The sequence below is a fragment of the Carassius carassius genome, chromosome 11, assembly GCF_963082965.1.
Source record: "Carassius carassius chromosome 11, fCarCar2.1, whole genome shotgun sequence".
In the NCBI taxonomy this organism is placed as follows: domain Eukaryota; kingdom Metazoa; phylum Chordata; class Actinopteri; order Cypriniformes; family Cyprinidae; genus Carassius; species Carassius carassius.
The window spans coordinates 13,665,811-13,685,878 of record NC_081765.1 but is presented as its reverse complement, the minus strand read 5'-3'; the positions used below and the strand labels follow the sequence as shown (position 1 = coordinate 13,685,878).

General features: G+C 36.4%; 1 protein-coding gene across 1 annotated transcript in view; it reads left to right on the top strand.

The window, feature by feature from the left end:
- The window catches only part of LOC132152802 (acid-sensing ion channel 4-A-like), a 90,585-nt gene extending 70,548 nt beyond the window's left edge, over positions 1 to 20,037 (top strand). The window contains exons 2-10 of the mRNA XM_059561700.1: positions 11,906 to 12,050; positions 12,289 to 12,416; positions 13,654 to 13,807; positions 14,689 to 14,742; positions 16,316 to 16,469; positions 16,571 to 16,662; positions 17,288 to 17,367; positions 17,607 to 17,726; positions 18,845 to 20,037. Coding sequence (XP_059417683.1) covers positions 11,906 to 12,050; positions 12,289 to 12,416; positions 13,654 to 13,807; positions 14,689 to 14,742; positions 16,316 to 16,469; positions 16,571 to 16,662; positions 17,288 to 17,367; positions 17,607 to 17,726; positions 18,845 to 18,961 — 1,044 coding nt within the window. The 3' untranslated portion in view covers positions 18,962 to 20,037. The remainder of the gene's footprint in view (positions 1 to 11,905; positions 12,051 to 12,288; positions 12,417 to 13,653; positions 13,808 to 14,688; positions 14,743 to 16,315; positions 16,470 to 16,570; positions 16,663 to 17,287; positions 17,368 to 17,606; positions 17,727 to 18,844) is intronic.
- The last annotated feature ends 31 nt before the right edge of the window (positions 20,038 to 20,068 follow it).

Below are 20,068 nucleotides of genomic sequence, written 5' to 3'. Positions count from 1 at the left end.
AACATCTATCATTATATACATGTTTTATATATATATATATATATATATATATATATATATAATTTGTTTTTAAATAGATTTTTATCTATTGTAAGTCGCTTTGAATGAAAGCTTCCGTCTGCCAAATGATTATGTAAATATTAGGGTGGAACAGTTCAACTTTTTCACAGTTCGGTTTGTTTCATGGTTTTAGAGTCACGGTTTCGGCATAGTTGTATGTGCCATGTTTATGGAAAAACTATACTTTCAAAAAAAATATATATATTATCATATTATTAAGAATATTCTATCTACAAGCAACAGCACAAATAAATACAATAGAGTAAAGATACAAATAAAATAAACTGACTTCCAGGTTTTTTTATTAGGTAGGTCTTGCATTAGTTTTTAGGTACAGAAATTAAAGTAATCAAATGTAAAACAGCATTGTATTTTGGACTATAAATTAAAGATTAATCTTTATTAAAGTAAAAAAGCTTTTTAATCAAGAGCAGTGAGTGATTTCTCGGTTGTTGCTGTTCGATTAATATAAAGACTGTCACTTTAAGAGAATGCACGGATACAGTGTTCGTATTAGTATTGAACAAGAGTGAATGATTTGTAGAGGTATTTTTCATCGCTGTTGTTGTCATGTCTGGGAATCCAGAATGCCCATGAATCAACAGAAACATATATTTTTGAACCCTGTTTGTTTTACGTGTTATTTATAGTAAACCATATTACAGATGCTTTGTCAGATTTAAGTTGAACAGCGGTCCCAGCGCGTGCCGAACCGTGTGTGGTGAACAGAACAGTTCGTTTTTTTCAGTGAACCATAGTAAATATAAATGTAATTCTGACCGACCTGCTCCCTTACTGTCTCTGCTCCTCCTTTGCGTTTACGCTCCATTTTGTTGTTTGGTCATGTGGTGGTGTCATTTTCACTCCGTGATCGCCTGATTCGTTCATTCATAAGACCGTCAATTAATTCGCATTTACATACCAGCCTATTGCACGTCAGCCTGATCGACTGCACAGCGGCAGCCGGCAGACCAGAATGACCGTCAGACCACCGGGAAATGTCCCGGTGCTCCCGATGGCCAGTCCGCCCCTCGGTAATGCACATATAAGTCTGTGATCTGCTTTTTTAAATTTTATTTTATTTATTTTTTTATTTTTTTGCCGTGATTCCCATTCCCTTACATTTTAAGACTGACAGACTAAAATGGTTAAGTTTAAATTCTTTGTTTGTCTTCTACTGATAAAACAAAGTCACCTACATCTTGGATGTCCTGGGGGTAAGCAGATAAACATAAAATTTTCATTTCTGGTAGAACTATCCCTTTAAGGACACATCCTGGATTTAATGCTATACTAGACCTTTAGACCACGATTAATTATTTTCTTTAATCTCAGGCAACAAGCAGTCACATAAAATTTTGCCAGCTTCCCTTTTACAGGACAGTAAGTCCACATCAAGAGATAGAGACAGACAATGAGAGAGAGATGAGCTCGCATCTGTATGACAGCTTGGTAAATTATTTTGTCTCCCATTCTAAATCATTTTTTATGGATATCTGGACCTCTGTCCATTGTTTATTGACCAGTCAAAATAGATTCATGGTATAACGTAAAAATAAAATCAGCAAGGACTAATTGATACAGTTTAAAATTACTATTTAAAATTGCAAAATCCCCGACTTACAAATTTATGGCCTTGTTATTTACATGTAATGGCCCTGTGTATCAAGATTGCAATCTCAAAGCATTAATTCACAGTATTTTTCTCATCTCACCACCAGCACCACCTCACTGTTTACATATATGATGGGTGCAATCGGCAATTGTTAATGCATTCAGTGATGAAACGCAATATTTTGTATTCTGCTGTGATTAGGTTCAGCTGTGCGACTAGGTAGAGTGAAAATCTGTCAGCTGCTGTGGTGGATAGCAGCGGATACATTTACATTTCTCTGGTCCCCTGTTTCACGACCTTGAGATTTGATTGAAAAAATAATCAAAACAACATCAAACTCTCTGGAATTCAACATGACACATGACTCTGGCTCTCACCCTGCTCGGAGTTCACATCTTCATTAACATTTTGTATTTGAGTGGTGCATCAGATTAATTAAAAAAATCTTAATTTCATTCAGTCCAGATGAAAGGGCAGATATTGAAGCATGCTGCTCGGTGTCATCTAGGCCTCATAAGGTGAATCAATCAATTAACTTCCCTCTCATGTCTGTCTTTGAATAAAGAAATAAATATTCCAAAGATGGAGTTTAGGTCATAAGCGAGGGAAACTGTGTCACTTGTACCTCTCCAGATTGCACAGGACACAAGTAGAACCAGCACTTACCAGCAAGAAATGAATGTGTCATTGCAACTGCATATGCAAAATTATAAAGAACCTTTAGAAAATGAAAAATTCAAATGATGTTTGCGCCGAATGCAAATGCCAAGCAACAGGTAATTTTTTTTCAGATACACGTTATTTGACACCCTCTCGTCTAGAAATAGTTCAGTGCTGTTGACGCATGTTAATAACACATAGACAGTCTTTACACTGGTAAAAGAGAGGAGATTGGTATTTACCATCATTTTTGTAGACACCAAAACAAACTAGTTTTTTTTTTTTTATATATAAACATTTTAAAATAACCAATAGATCGTATTTGTGACTTTACATCTCACAATGATGTCTTTATATCTTTATTTTAATTGTAATTGTTATTTCTCATTGTAAATTCATCTCACAATTTACTTTTTTATTAAACTTTTTTATTAAACAGATTTTCTCAACAATCATGACAGCATTTGATCGGACAAAAAGTGTGTAAGCCAAGCCATCAATATTTATAGTCTATTGTCCCAGTAAAGAAAGGCTGTACCTTTGAAAACTAGCATACACATATTCTTACCAAGGCTGCATTTATTTAATTAAAAATACAGCAAAAACAGTAATACTGGAAAATATTGCAATTTAAAATAACTGTTTTCTTTTTTAATAAATATTTTAAATGTAATTTATTAGTGATGGTAAAGCTGAATTTTTACCATCATTACTGTAGTCTTCAGTGTCACGTGATCCTTCAGAAATCATTCTAATATGCTGATTTGCTGCTAAAGTAACATTTATTATCATCAATGTCGGAAACAGTTGTGCAGCTTAATATTTTAATGGATTTTTTTTTATTTTTTAGAATTCTCTGATGAAAAGAAAGTTCAAAAGAAATTGAAATGAAAATATTTTGTAATGTTATAAATGTCTTGACTGTCACCTTTGATCAATTTAATGCATGCTAGCTTAATAAAAATAAAAATAATTTAATTCAAAGCAAAAAATACATAAATACCTAACCCAAAAATAGAGTAATTAATCTCTCTAAGGCAGAGAAAACATATTTTAGATGTCTGTTCTGCTTCCATTTTGTCTGCTACAGCTCTGATGTAAAATCCTGTATTTTTACCATACAATGCATCCAAACAATATCTGTCACTCATTCAGCAGGGGATGAGGGAGAAAAAAAAACTATTAAAGGCATGTTTGCCAGATAAACTTGCAAATCAAGCAGCTGCAAGTCAGCAGTATGAAACTTTTGCAGTTGTGTATTTGAGAGAGCTAAGCTTATTAGTTGCTCTTTATGGAGGAAGAATATTGACCATTTACTTGTTCTTGATGCTGGGGAGACAGACTGGCCTCGCTGGAGAACCTTGACGTCTCATGATCCCAATTTGGCAAGCGTGGAGTCCACGCTGAACATCTGCGAGGATGGCCCCGCTCCACATCACTAATAGCACACAAGCAGTTCTAGATACATCTCTCCATTTAGAAGAGAGAGAGAAATGCAGGCGTTCTTCTTCCCATAGTGGACTTGTGAAAGCTCTGGATGGACAGGCTGCTATTCTTATTTTATGAGTTTTTCAAACTTTGTCACATCAAGTCAGACTTTCAAGATTTACATTTCATTTGATAACACGGTTGTTGTGTTCAGCCTGTTTTGATGTGTACCTTCAAGATTTCAAATACCTTTTTATGTTTTAATTTATTAATAAATGTTGCATGTCTTATTTACATGAGCAGTGCTACAATCATTCCTCTGTGACACACGTGTTGTACTCAAAGCACTTTTAAAACAGCATACTGTACAGTAGACCTCTTTGTATAGTATTTGCAATGCAGCTTGATTCCAGAGGCTGTAAAAACACATAATTCACAAATGTTTTTTTCCACCCTTTTAATGAGGGCATTGTGTCATGCTGATAGAACTCAAGGAAGTTATTTTGCTTATCTTTTCAGCTGATCGCAGTGTTTGACTGAGCCTTGGTGAGATGCTGCTTCTCAGTGAAGAGAAACTGAAGACAGGGGAAATGGAGGCTTATAATAAGAAAGGCACCTTAATTAAAGCTGAAGGAAACAAAGTGTGTCTCAAAAACACAGGGGACAGTTAGACTAATGCTACTGGCAGGGTGTTTGCTTATTTGTAAAGAAAAGGGGACAAATTAATCCAAAAGTGGTCCATATGGCACATGGTTCATTTAAAAAAAATGCTGCACAGCTGCAAATTTCCCCGCTCAGCTGAGCTCCAGTCCAGGTTGTCAAAGTTCAAGTAAAATAGTCAGGGTTTATCTGACCAGCCTCAGGCAGAGAGTTGATCATCGGGTCTCAAAATACTTGCAGCAGCACTGTGTACACAGAGATAGATGATATATGTGTTAACAGTATAATTTTCAATGGGTGAATTAAGGGCGAGTTTTTGAATATCCGCCTTGTGTAAGGTTTCTTGCATCAAAACATCAGCCTAACACATGATACATTTCTGTGACAAACTGAGAGAAGAGTGAAAATGATTGCCTCGGGTAATGGACAGATAGAGCTTAACTTGTTTGGAACCTGAAATATCCATGTAAGAATATACAATGTTTCTGCCAATATTCTCAGTTCATAGCACTGTAATGGAAAGCTTTGATGCTATCTTGAAGGGATTTCCCCATTATATTCTTATCACACTCCCATGCTTCCTGATAGTCCTCTTTACTGTGATTACTTGATGTATTTTTCAGTTTATGAACAGTCACAATAGAGGGGCTCTTCTCACAGGAGAGGGACATGCTTTTGTCACACGTCCCATGTGAGTGTCAGATTGTGTCGGATCTCTGAGCATTTCTATCTCAGATTGATGCCTAAAGATGAAGAACTGTGATAATCCTCTCGGAACAAGTGTAAAGCGGTGTCGATGAGTCCTCGAGACGTGGCCCATTTTTCTGCATAGTGTGCATGAGGGATAAGCTGCTTAGGAAAAGACACTGTCAGTCATTTGTTTAATGAAGTTAAGAATTGATACAATAAATGTAAAGTGCTTGATAGCCTGCCAAAGAGACACCATAGATGCAGAGTTTTAGCGGCTGCCCACGAGAGCGGAACTAATGGAGCGTAACGCTGCATGGCACTTTCTGGCTCAACTGTTTAGTCTGACTGTTTAAAAGACTCCACCGTTTACTCTAAAGATTTTGATGTGTTAGGTACAGAAAATCTAGCGCTCTTCTAAAAACCTAGCAAGCTACCTAAAGAAGCAGTACTTTAAGATATCATTTTCAGTAATAAGACTATTTCATGCAACATTTGTGTATGTTACGTATTTTTAAGCTTGATTGAGTATTAACACAGCTACATGTTAATGTCAAAATCAGTTGTGAGTCCAGTTTTCTGCATTATTAATGTGACTGCTCACTAAGACACCTAATTTTTAAGCCAGCCTTATATGATCTGTTGTAGCAATCAGAGAATACATTGCACTTGTATTCAAATAAAAGCATTGGCTTTTGGAATTTGCATATTTTTGGTGCTCATTTTGTTATGTTTTGGTAAATATGAGAGACGTAACTTCTGCTTTCGTTTTCTATTTATATGCAGGAAAAATATTTATGTGTGTAACTATTAAATAAATTAACAGGTGCTGTTTATATACAGCAATGTAAATCTCTGCTTAGCTACCATAGTACAGTGTAATAATACACAATATAGTCACAGGGCGTGGAGCAATAATCGGTATAATTAATTCATTCAGTCTATGTCATTCTCTGGGATACTAGAGCACTTTCAGACATGGACATTCAATTTTATTCTGTTGACAAATTAAAAGAGATACAGTACACTTACATTAAAATCTTGTAAAGGCTGTATTACATGTTCACTTGCTTTTGCTCTAGAGCATGATCTGTTTCATTCCATGTTGAACTAATAAGAAACTATGCTTTTAACCATAGGTCATGAGCTGAAATTCCAACCACACAAATTTGAGATGCTTCCGGTTCGATGGAACTATGAATTTAGAGAACACCAAATCGTTGAACTTCTATGTTGATAATGACATAAATTGTGACCATAGTTGGCTAACCATGCTTTTGGGAAACACTCTATGGTTCAAATTTAGCTAATTTAACAGTGTAATTCAGTCAGCAATAGCTACCTTTCAGATATATATCTTGGGTTGATGCTTGAGTCACGATCCTGTTAGTCAAAGCGCCATATTCGACAGCACCACAATTTACTAGGACCAGGGAATGACTGATACATTTTACACTCTGGGCACTCTGATCCTTACAAATTTCTTATGAGGCAGTTAGCTTAAATCCTTCAAAAACCAGTGCTGAATTTAAACTCACTTTTATACTCAGAGTCTTTTCACCAACTCGCATCCTGCATGTTAAAAAAACTGAAGTTCTCATGTAGCTTCCCTGGATAATTGAAGAACAGGGAGTGGTTGAATCTGCCTGATGCCTGCCACAAATGTGAGAGGCTTTAGGTTTTACTTCTTCTTTGTGCTGAAAAGAGAAAAGACAGTAAAGACACATCAAACTGAGTGGAAGGGGTAAAGAAACAGAGGACAGTAAATAGCCAGACATTAAACCCAATTAAGTTGTGGTGTTAGTGGAAAGGGAAGAATTATGCAAATGCTTTGCAGTCAGGTGTTTCTCCAAAAAAAAGGTTTCAAAGGTAAGCAAATATGATCCTCTCCTCTAAAATTTCAGAAAATTCATTAAATTCAGGTTAGCTTTTGTAGGTTAAAAAAGGCAGTTTACACACCATCTTGCTGAAAGCCTGGCTTTGATTCTGACTAATATGAGTAACTAATATGACCTTTTTTAAATGTTTTCTCATATGTTTATACAAGATTTTGGAATTGATTATTACTTTGTCATGTTGCATTTGACGCATGCACATTTATGTGTGTTTTATATGTACAATACAGTAGTGGAGGTAATGTTTGCGTGCTGTCTGATTGCACTCTGATTATATAAAATTATGTTTATATCTGTGTTCCTTTATCCTGTTTGACCAGTGTCTGCTTGTGAAAACACTGGCTGTCTCCAGCCTTAATTACAGCTGTATGGTGTGCACCGTCCACAGCTGCAGCTGGCAGCATGCCCGTATTGCTCAGAGAGCCCTGCTTTGATTCAGTACGGAGCCAGCTGAGATCAGACTCCATACACAGGCTGCTAAATGAACAGACATGTTACATACAAGTGTGGCCCCTAAAGGTCCCTTCTCATCAGAACAAGCATCACTGCTGGAGAAATTTGGTTGATTTATAACAATAAATTTTAATGTCAGTCAGTCTGAGGAAAAGATCATCTTATACCAGGATGAATTTATTTGTAGACTGGTTTTTACTGGGTAGTTTCTAGAAGGTGGATCATGATAAATATGGGGTTTAGAGTTTACAAGGGAAACTTATTGGTTTAGCAGAATGTCTAAGCTGCTCTTTTCAATACAGTGAAAGTGAATGGTGCTACCAAGCAAGACTTTTAGTGAACAACTTAAATTAAACCTGTTTTTACACAAAGCTATTGTATGACTATATAACAGTAATACTCACTCTCTCAAGAAAGTAACTCGTAGTCTTGAACGCAAATGGAGAAAAACTAACTTGGAAGTTTTTAGAATTGCATGGAAAAACAGTATGTCCAGCTATAGACAGGCTCTAAAAACTGCTAGGGCAGAGCATATCCACAAACTCATAGAAAATAACCAAAACAATCCAAGGTTTTTATTTAGCACAGTGGCTAAGTTAACAAATTACCAGACGCCACCTGATTCAAATATTCCACCAACGTTAAATAGTAATGACTTTATGAATTTCTTCACTGATAAAATAGATAACATTAGAAATACAATAGCGAATGTAGATTCTACAGCGTCTAACACTTCAGTTTCATCCATCGCACCCAAAGATAAACTGCAGTGCTTTACAACTATAGGACAGGAAGAGCTAAATAAACTTATCACTGTATCTAAACCAACAACATGTTTATTAAATCCTGTACCCACGAAATTACTAAAAGAGCTGTTACCTGTAGCCGAAGAACCGCTTCTCAATATCATTAACTCGTCGTTATCTTTAGGTCACGTCCCAAAACCATTCAAGCTGGCGGATATCAAGCCTCTTATTAAGAAACCAAAACTAGATCCTAGTGTACTGGCAAATTATAGGCCTATTTCAAATCTTCCATTTATGTCTAAAATTTTAGAAAAAGTTGTGTCTGCTCAATTGAGCACCTTCCTGCATAAAAATGATCTGTATGAAGAATTTCAGTCGGGTTTTAGGCCCCACCATAGCACAGAAACTGCACTTGTTAAAATTACAAATTACCTGCTCCTTGCGTCAGATCAAGGCTGCATCTCATTTCTAGTCTTACTTGATCTTAGTGCTGCGTTCGACACCATAGATCATGACATACTCATAGATCGATTACAAAACTATACAGGTATTCAAGGGCAGGCTCTAAGATGGTTTAGATCCTACCTGTCCGATCGCTACCATTTTGTTTACTTAAATGGGGTGTCATCTCATTTATCATCAGTAAAATATGGAGTGCCACAAGGATCCGTCCTAGGTCCCCTTCTATTTTCAATATACATGTTGCCCCTTGGTAATATTATTAGAAAATACGGAATTAGCTTCCACTGTTATGCTGATGATACTCAGCTATATATCTCAACGAGACCAGATGAAACTTCCCAATTATCTAAGCTAACAGAGTGTGTTAAAAATGTAAAAGATTGGATGACAAATAATTTTCTCCAATTAAATTCTGATAAGACAGAGATATTAATTATTGGACCAAAAAACACTACACAGAATCTTGTAGATTACAATCTGCAACTAGACGGATGTACCATTACTTCCTCTACAGTCAGAAATCTGGGTGTTATATTAGACAGCAATTTGTCTTTTGAAAATCATATTTCCAATGTTACAATAACTGCATTCTTCCATCTTAGAAACATTGCCAAGCTACGAAACATGTTATCTGTTTCTGATGCAGAAAAGCTAGTTCATGCATTCATGACCTCTAGACTGGACTATTGTAATGCACTTCTAGGTGGTTGTCCTGCATCTTCAATAAACAAGCTACAGGTAGTCCAAAATGCAGCAGCTAGAGTCCTTACGAGGTCAAGAAAATATGATCATATTACCCCAATTTTACAGTCTCTGCACTGGCTACCTATTAAGTTCCGAATCAGTTACAAATTATCATTACTTACCTATAAGGCCCTAAATGGTTTAGCTCCTGCGTACCTAACTAGCCTTCTACCACGTTAAAACCCATCACGCACCCTAAGGTCACAAAACGCTGGACTTTTGGTAGTTCCTAGGATAGCAAAGTCCACTAAAGGAGGTAGAGCTTTCTCACATTTGGCTCCCAAACTCTGGAATAGCCTTCCTGATAATGTTCGGGGTTCAGACACACTCTCTCTGTTTAAATCTAGATTAAAAACACATCTCTTTCGCCAAGCATATGAAAAATGTATCTTTTAAATTGTGAGTATAGTTGCATCTGATCAAATGTGCATTTTTATTCTTTAGCTTGTGTTAAACTAATTTTACTTTGTTGGAACATCAGCTATGCTAATGATGTCTCTATTTTGTTTCTATGTTTTGCCACGGGATTTACATCCCGTGGTAACTAGGATTTACACAAGCTCCAGTCTGGATCCAGAACACCTGAGAAGAGATGATGCTGACCCTCAGAGGACCCCAGATGATCCTAACCTTGAATCAACAACAGAACTAAATAATTATTGCTACATGTGTGACTGCATCATATGATAACTATTAATTAATAATATTGATAGTTCATCGTCTAGCTGACTACGTCTTGTATTATTATTATTATTTTTTATTTTTTCTAAAATCCTGTCAAACGTGCACAAACTACTAGCTACTACTAAATATTGTAGAAACATAATTTTCTGTAAAGTTGCTTTGTAACGATTTGTATTGTAAAAAGCGCTATACAAATAAACTTGAATTGAATTGAATATGACTGTGTTTTTTATATACTATTACAGTATTTATTCATATTTTGAATTAGCTTTTATTATTAATTATTAATTATTATTATTTTAATTATCTATTACTATATTTTCATACTTTTTACTAATTTTGTTATGCTTTTTAATTAAAAAAATTGTTTTTTTTTTAATACTTCTATTAAGTTTTATTTTTACTCCTATAATTTTAGTACTTAAGCTTAAATTTAATGAGTTAAGTTAAATATTCATCTTTAATTCAGCTCTATTTAATTTACTAAACATATCTTTAATAGTTTGAGTTTTAGATAACAATAACAACATTGTTTGGAGCTTGACAGCAGTGGTCACTGGTCACCACCGACCTTTATTGTCTAAACAAGTACAGCTCAGCCATTCTGCTAAACATTTCATGAAAGAAAGACATAGAGGTCTGGAATGATATGAGGCTTAATAAATGATGACAAAATTGTCATATTTGGAAGGAATTATCTCTTTAACCAGACTGATGGAGACAGTTGTTGGGACCAGCATCCAAAACACAACATGTGCTGGAGCCCAGCTATACTGGGCTTTTCAAAATTGCCAATGTCTTTCTTACATTTCTTTCTTGCCTGTGTTTTCAGGCAATCCAACAAATCAAGCTTTGTTTTTATTTGTGGTAGTGACTTGATTTGGCATGTTAGCAAAAGACTGGAACCAAAAAGGTTGTGAACAAAAGGTCAGAAAGAGTTGAGCACCCCAGACTGAAGTGAAAGCATCAATTTATACATCTTTCAAGAATATGTGTTTTGAGTCACTTGAAACCAATTTAGAGTTCTTTTTCATCCATCTGTGTTTTGTTGATACATTCCCTCCTGACATTTATTTGTCAGTGGTTTTGTCTTCATGTTTTTTTTTTTTTTGTATTTCATTACAGAGTCAGGCTGCAGTGTACCTGAATAACAGTCTTTTGTCACTTTTGCTTGAAGAAAGACAGGGACTTTTATATTTTATTTTATTTTATTTTATTTTATTTTATTTTATTTTAAGTGGCTATAAGTGGCTGTGGTAAGGATATTAAATCCCGTTCCAGAAGCTATTGCTTTTGATTTCATCTTCTCTTATCAATATTACTCATATGGATCAATTAATGTGATGGGATGACTTAATTGTAGAAGTGGATATTTTTCTGGGGATGTGGAGTATTCAGTTTCCTCTTGTTTGAGGAACAAATGCATTGCATGATAATGCAAAATGAATATGACAGGAATGAGACAGATAAAACATTGTTTGTTATGCCACCAAATGCAAATTCCCACTGACAGAATGATAAATTGTACCATTTTTAATCAGCATCTCTTTTGGTTTTTCATGTGAGTTGGAAAACTATCTTCTGTGAAGATTTTAATGCCTCAGAACTTTTGAAGTTTAAAGTGACCTTTTCCCCGATTAATCATAAGCGTCTTAAAAGCCATCCCTTTGAGTGATCCAAAGGTTCATTAAAGTATTAAATCTTTAAAAAACAAAGGTTATGGTTTTCAAAGATTGTAGCTTGTTTGTTGTTACGGCCTCCTCGATACCAGAATATTACTTTTTTAATTAGTCATGGGTGTTTTTTCATAGGTCTACACAAGATATGGGAAATGCTATACTTTCAACGGGAACAAAACAACCTCCAGGAAGACGAAGCAAGGAGGGATGGGAAACGGGCTGGAGATCATGTTGGATATCCAGCAGGATGACTATCTACCTATCTGGAAAGAGACAAGTGAGTTATAATGCAACACAGAGATGATTTATGATCTGAAAGTTGCAAAGTCATTCTATATTTTTCTCAGATGTGTGTCTGCACAATCTGTTAAGATAAACATTTGAGGTTAATTTGTGATGTTGTTTTTCCCATTTGTACTGATGGAGGGATATATGAGGCTTGTCTTTGTGTTATCATTGAAATTGCTCGTTCTGCTTACCCTCTCTCTGCCTTGCTCATCCTCTTGTTTTTGCAGATGAAACATCTTTAGAGGCTGGAATCCGTGTTCAGATCCACAGTCAGGACGAGCCGCCCTACATCCATCAGCTGGGCTTTGGAGTCTCTCCGGGATTTCAGACATTTGTCTCCTGTCAAGAACAAAGGGTATAACCCTTCCCTTGAATCAATCTCAAACTTTTCAGTTTAAGTACCACCTACAGTAAAACCAGACCATCCAACTACAGTACCATCTGGTCAAATCAGCATTCCATCAGTTTTTTAAAAATAATGGTCTAGTGTTCTGTCATTTACTTACCGTCATGTTGTTCCAACAAAAGTAGATTTTTTTGTTACACAGTTCTTGCCATACAGAATCCCAGAGAAAACTCGCTGTTCCTTGTTATACTGAAGTGAAGAAATAAATAAAAATAGGGGCCAGTAAGAAAGCAATTAGTGGAATAGGATTTTATGTGTGAAACATATTCAGAGCTTAGAAAGTGACTGGCAGTTGAAGGGTCACGATGCTTGTGAAGTTATAATATAAATGTGTATATTACAGTATTTCTACATCCATCAGCTGGCTAGTAATCTAAACACTGTATCTTTGCTATATGACATCAAGTTTGTTTTTTTTGCTTTTTTAGCAGGAGAATGGAGCATATTGACTTGCTATGCTGTAACTATAGTCCTGAAACATAACAAAAATATTCTACTTAGTTGCGTTGAAAGATAATTTTTTTGTGAAACAGATTATCATAAAACAAGGAATATAGGGTGGTGACTTGGACCTATCCATCAGTTGGAGGATGGAGGCAGATCTGAATGTAAAATCATATAGTTGACTATAGGAAAGTACATTGGAAAATACTTTTGAACTACAAGTGCAAAATATTGTTGTCTAGTATACAGTAGTCAACATTTGAAGTGGATCAAAAAAGTCAATCAGAGTTGTCCTAAGAGAAAAAACGCATTTTGGTTTTAGATTTTAGGACAACTTTGATGAAAGGTTTTCATCCACTTCAAATGTTGACTACAATATATTGAAAAGTAGGGTAACATATTCTTAAAATTCAGATCTGTCAGTGGTTTCACAATCAATCTCATGCTTAAAAATGAGCGATGAATGCAATATTTTTGTTTCAAAGGCAGGCCACTCATTAAGCATTATTTCTGAAAATCAAGCCACACACAACTAAAATTTTGCTCAATTGTCAGTCACCTCAGCTTTATGCTCTTTAAAATTGTGGCGTAGCTTGAGAACGCTGCTTATTTGCATATTTCATTTGCATTTATGAATTCTCTCTTTATTTCTGTCTCTTCTGCTCTTACAATTTGTCTCTGTCTGTTTCCCTCTCACTTTAACTCCCTTGTTCTATTCACTGCTCTCCCTCTCTGTGTGTAGTTGACCTACCTGCCCCAGCCTTGGGGTAACTGCCGCTCCACCAGTGAGCAGATGATCCCGGGTTATGATACCTACAGTATCAGCGCCTGCCGCCTGCGCTGCGAGACTCTTGAGGTTCAGCGTGTGTGCAAATGCAGGATGGTGCACATGCCGGGTAACGCTACACTGATGCATTCATTTCCCACTCAACGTAATCAGCACGCTAATGTATTCTGCTAATTGCTAAAATACTAAATGAATAAACTTTACTCATCTAATTTGCTCCAGGCAGTGGAGCCGAAAGCTTAATGCAAGTCTCTAAATTAACTTACTGTCTAGTCACACAATACCAGGAGCTCGGGTGGTTCATTTGGCGATTGGAGGGAAAATTTAGATGATCGCAATCCGCCAGCAATGATGAATACGGACGTTACATTCCACTTGAAGCAGCTGATAAACTATTTTCTCTTTAGAAAACCAACGACGTATAGACTGAGGGACTTTCTCTGTCCCCAGAAGCCTCTTTTCTAATTAACTCCACCACACCTGAGTTGTTATCAGTGTGGCTTTTCAGAGAGCGTGTGACTGTTGGTGGCCAGGCTCTAATGGAAGCTCTGCTTCTCTGCTTTTCTCCTTTAATGTTCCTAAATCAATCTCCCATAATGAAATCTTCTCTTAGGCGCCATATGTATTTCCTCGAACTGGTTGCTCTTTTGATGGATTCGGGTGGCGAGTTGGACCTCCTGAGGTATTGTGTGTCGATGGGTATTAGGTTTTTAAGACTTCATAAATGTGCCTTCGGGGAGGGTTTGTATCATTCCATTTTGGGTGCAATTAGGCCTAGACTGATGATCATGAGGGAGGCGTGGTGAAAGCGAACCCATCTCCCTCAGTCACACACTGCCTTCCATCATTTTCCATTATTTTGAATAACAAAAAAGAGAAGCGCTGTCTTTTTCTCTGCCGCTCACGCTTTTTCTTCCTTGGCTGGTGGTGAAATAACAGCAACCATTTTGCTCATGATTGATCAGAGTCATTATGTATTTTGTTTCTCAGGAGATGCCGATATCTGTACTCCCAGCAATATCAAATGTGTGGACAAAGCACTTGGTAAGCAAACGTTTTTCATTTTTGCTAACATCCTGGAGTGTTATATCTCTGGAGGTAGTGGGCACAAATAGCTTAATCCCAGATAAACAGATGATTCTGTGTGTGGTCTGGGGTGGGAGACACAGGATTACTCAGTCAGTCCATGAAGGAGAATGTTCTCCAGCAGCTTTGACATCCTTTACATAGCAGTATTAAACTGCAGATCCCTGCAGTGCATTACCCTCTGATACCCTCACGTTGTTATCACCTGCTGTCTTGTTTCACTGATTTTATGACACTCCTAAATGGAGCGGCTCATGAAGAGTTGATGATGAGAGATGTATTGGTACAATTGTGATAGTCCTTATCTAATAAGCCAGAAATTTAATTACCTCCGCAGTCAAAAGGAAACCGACCCCATTTAATGGGTGGTTGAACTAAATCCAGATATATCTTGAAAGAATGGACTGTACTACCATTCACTGGATTGACTTATTCAAATATTCAAACTGAAATCTCTACTATGATAGGCTAGTTTTTTCGATCACACACATAACAACAACAACAAACATGTTTGCTTAAAATCTAATCTAAAAGCATTGACATTCACATATAACTTAAAAACAATTCACAGATTCACTGCTGGGAAAAAAATGTATCATGTTTCTTTAAAAAAGTATTATGCAGCACATCTGTTTTCAGCATTGATAATAATAAGAAATGTTTCTTGAGCACTAAATCAGCAAATTAGATGTGACACTGAAGACTGGAGAAATAGCTGCTGAAAGTTTAGTTTTGCCATCACAGGAATAAATATATTATTATTTTTAAAATATATTGAAATAGAAAATATTAATTGCAATAATATATCACAATGTTGATATTATTAGTAGTAGTAGTTATATTTTTTATTTGGTGCTTTGGTGAGCATAAGAGATTATTTCAGAAACATTAAAAAATATTTCAGACCACAAACATTTGAATGGTAGTTATTACATACTCTGTTTATACTGTATGAAATATGATTATAGCGACATACAGCTTAATTTCTAAATATAGATATATAGGCTATTTAACAAGCTATTTCTCACCTAAATAACTTCAGTGTAGTTAGCTGCTAGTAGCTTGTAGTGTGCCTAGAGACTTATTAGAACAACATTATGAAAAAACTGCAGCATCTGCATGTAATAATGTATATCAAATACAGTAAGTAGTGTTGTAGCATGTTTACAAAATGTTGTTCTAAAAAGTGGGAATTAATGTTAAATATGTGGTGTATTCTGTGTACACTCGGCCAGATTTATAAGCATGAGTGTGCGCATGTGAGAGTGTGTGTGCTCTCTTCTGGATGCCCTTCAGAAACCAAATTCAATCTGAACAACATGCTGAGTGTGTTTCAAGCATTTTATGGATGATCATTTAGCACTGGTGTTATCTCTCCACATTAGTTTGATGAATGAAGAATGGGTGTGCAGATGTGGCCTGGAGCACCTGCTCTCTCTCACACACACACACACACACACACACACATACATTTGTCTGCTGCTCTTAACTAACGTGTGTGTGTGTGTGTGTGTGTGTGTCCTTTTCACAGCACTGCTGCAGACAAGTTCAGGTGACACATGCTCCTGTGAAACTCCCTGTAACCTGACGCGTTATGGTAAAGAGCTGTCCATGGTTAAAATCCCCAGCAAAGGCTCGGCTCGCTACCTATCTAGAAAATATGACAAGTCTGAAGACTACATCAGGTGTGGCAACCTTTCCACCTTTTATATAGTTTGAAACAGATGTAATACTGTACTGATTCTGTAGGATTTACCCATACATGTTTTATTATCTTTTGTTTTAGGGACAACTTCCTTGTTTTGGACATTTTCTTTGAAGCTCTAAATTATGAAACAATAGAACAGAAAAAAGCATATGACGTTGCAGGTTTATTAGGTGGGTCTCATAAGCCTCATTTTACCACTTCATTTTATCTTCAAGTAATTTTCAGTACACCTGAGCATTTCCGAATTAAAACCAAGATAAAATTTAACTCTTGGTGCACTTGGTGTTATTGTGAACAATCATTAGAGCACATTTTTCCAAAGAAGAAACATGTTTGTGTAATTTTGTATAATTTCATCAAATTATAAGAACTTTTTCTTCTCATAAATGACTTCAAAACACTTCAGGCCACCCAAAATCTTGTTTCAGTCCCTTGTTATTTTAGTACTATTTATATACCATTTAAATAAAAAATAAGAAAAGTTATAAGCTTTTATTTTTTTTTCATTCTCATTTTGATTTTATTATAGAATTTTATCAAGTGCTTTTATCATTTTATTAGTTTTTTTAATTTTTTTTATTTGTCTTTAGCTTTAGTAATTGTAATGCGTATACTTTTTTTATGTTTTTTCATTTAATATTTAAGCTTTATTTCAGTTAACAACAAAAAAATCTTTTTTTTTTACAAAATTGAGTCAAAAATATGGCATATTAAAGAATATGTGTTGCAAATTACAATTCATGTTGAAAAAAAATGTGCAAATTGTTCTTACTCGTTCTTACTTTTTGATTTCAGGGGACATTGGTGGGCAGATGGGTCTTTTTATTGGAGCCAGTGTTCTCACCATCTTGGAGATTCTGGATTATGTATATGAGGTAAGCGAAGCATGTATTGTTTTGACCCCCTTTTCCCATTCCGCCTCAAGTCATTTTAACCAATAGCTCTTCTCCTGCAATGTTTTTACATTGTGAGCAGTATTTCCCAAAAGAGCAGATAAGACTGAACCTCTGAGCTGAGCACAGAAATGCTGATGCTGCTAAACTCTGTTTATAGCCCTCATTTGTCCTACTTTTCCTGCTGCCCTCTTCACCCTGACTCCCCCTCTCTTTCCTAGGTGATCAAACACAGGTTGGAGCGTTTGCTTGGGTCACAAAGAGATGACAAAAAGCAAACCCAGCAGCAGCAACAGGCCAGCACAGTCGCCACAGTAAAGCTGGAAGAAATGAAAGTTAAGGTAAGCCACATGCTAATCTCTGGAGCATTACTGTTAGGATGCAGCACAGATCATCTCTGTGAATAGGAACAAAGCCCGGAGGGAAATATAACATCAGCAGCAGGATATTGAGCCATGACTGGGATGCCAGGCTGTCTGCTTAGTCTGGGATTGAATCAAATATCCCTTGTTCTTATTGCAATCCGTTCATGGAAGAAGAACATAGATGTTGGCAGAGCACACTGTATTCATGAGAAACATAGTCTGCTCCAAACTAATTTGATTGAGCGCATGGCCAGTGGGTCTTGACCCAAGATTGTTCAGTCATTATTAAGTTGCGTGTTACAGCTCTAAAATCTGAATCATGCTGAAGCCAGTGTACAGTAGCCAATATACTGTATATGCATTATTCTGTATGTTACAGTACTAAATACATTTTTTTTTTCTAAATAAAATCATAATTAATTGTTAGAGAACAAATATAAGAATATTTGTTCATGTCACACGATCCTTCAGAAATCATTCTAATATGCTGATTTGGTGCTTAAGAAACATATCTAATTGTTGCCAATGTTGAAAACAGTTGTGTTGCTTAATATTTTTTAATACTAATACTTTTGATAAATTAAAAGAAAGTTCAAAAGAACAACATTTATTTGACAGTTATGTAGCAATCTAAAAGTATTAATTTCTTTACGAAAAACTGTTTCTGGCCCAGTAGTAGAACAGTAGTAGAACAGTACTTTTTTTTTCCTGAAATTTTCCTTGCACACCCCGTAGATTCACAGACCTAGTTTGAAAACTACAAATTTAAATACTACATGCAGGCAGAAGACTTTATATTATGCCACTATTGGTTCAAAATGTGGTGTCTTTAATCATGGTACTGTTGCCACCATTTTATAGATACAATAAGGCATTCAAGGTGGTGCATACCAGTGAGTTTACCATGGTTAAAGGAGTTTAACCATGACAAACCACTGTAACACTCAGCCTCGATTAGATTTTCATTTTATGACAACACAGAATAAACAATGAGTCACAGCATTAGGGATTTTATTCACAACCTAGCAGTGTGTAAGATGTAGGATTCGAAATATTCTTGTAGAATCCTGTCTGACATTCTCTGTTCCTGTCAGGATTCTGGAGAGATGAGCCGGAGCCACTCGGAGGGATCTTATGCTAACACCATCCTCCCAAATCACCATCACCACCACCATACCCATCACCGAGTCTTCGAGGACTTTGCCTGCTAGGAAGACCCGTCAGGTGGGTCAATTGCTGTTGACATTTACAGAAAGAGTTCTCTCAGTGCTGCTGAAGGTGGGCTCAATGAAAGGCCCTCAAATCTCAGCGCTAATCTCTCTCGCTGTCACCAGTGAAAGCTACAGCCAAAGCCGAACGCTAAACCCTCGCTTCTAACCGAACACTGGCATGGATCGGACATTGCGGTCCAGCAGGAGACTATCTGAATTCTTTTCCTCATTACCCACCCCCCACCCCTTTCAGGAAGTGACATCAGTGGCAACTCTACCATTTCTACACTGGACACATTGGTACTGGGCCTCTACAATATCAAGGCATAGACTGCATGATATCTAGAGCCGCCTCATACTCCAGGTCCTTTTTGAAGCATTACATTCTTTATATTTTGTCAGCTGTTAGAATTTTATTCGGTCAGTTCTCATCTTGTGAAATATTATAATTCAGATTAACCTACAAATGTAAATGATATATTTGAATTGTGGCTTATCAGCCCTTAAGGATCCAGAGCGTAAGAGAAATAACTTTACTCTGGTATACTCTTTCACTGAAATCATGGGGATGGTGTAGAATAGTTTGTGTTTCAGAAAACTAATATATATCCATCTCTTCTGGATATGTCTGGTAAATGTTTTCCTCTCAAATGGTTTATGATTAATTTAACTTAAAGTATATTAAATAATACACAAATTTTGTAATGTTATTTATAGAGATGTAATGTGTGAGTGGTAATGGGTGTCATTAGCAGTAACAAAACATCATCTTCTTGTGAGGTTACTTCCCAACGGAGAGCCAAATGATGTGTACAGTAAAGCCCACCAGCGCCAGAAGAAGCCATTGCGGTAGCCATATGGAAAAGGTTTGTTTCATCCATCCATCAGCTGATGGATCCAGTCTCCCAGACCTCCCAAAAGTGTTTAATAAAACAGACCTTATGTTCCAAGTTTCACTTTTGAATGAGACCGAGTGCACCGGTCCCAGAGAGAATGATAAACTAGGTTTGCTCAGCACACTCGCAAAGTATGAGTAATCTGATGCACCGCAGCGTATGGCTACATGTTTAAAGTCGGTCGATATGGCTAATAGTACTGTAAGTCAAC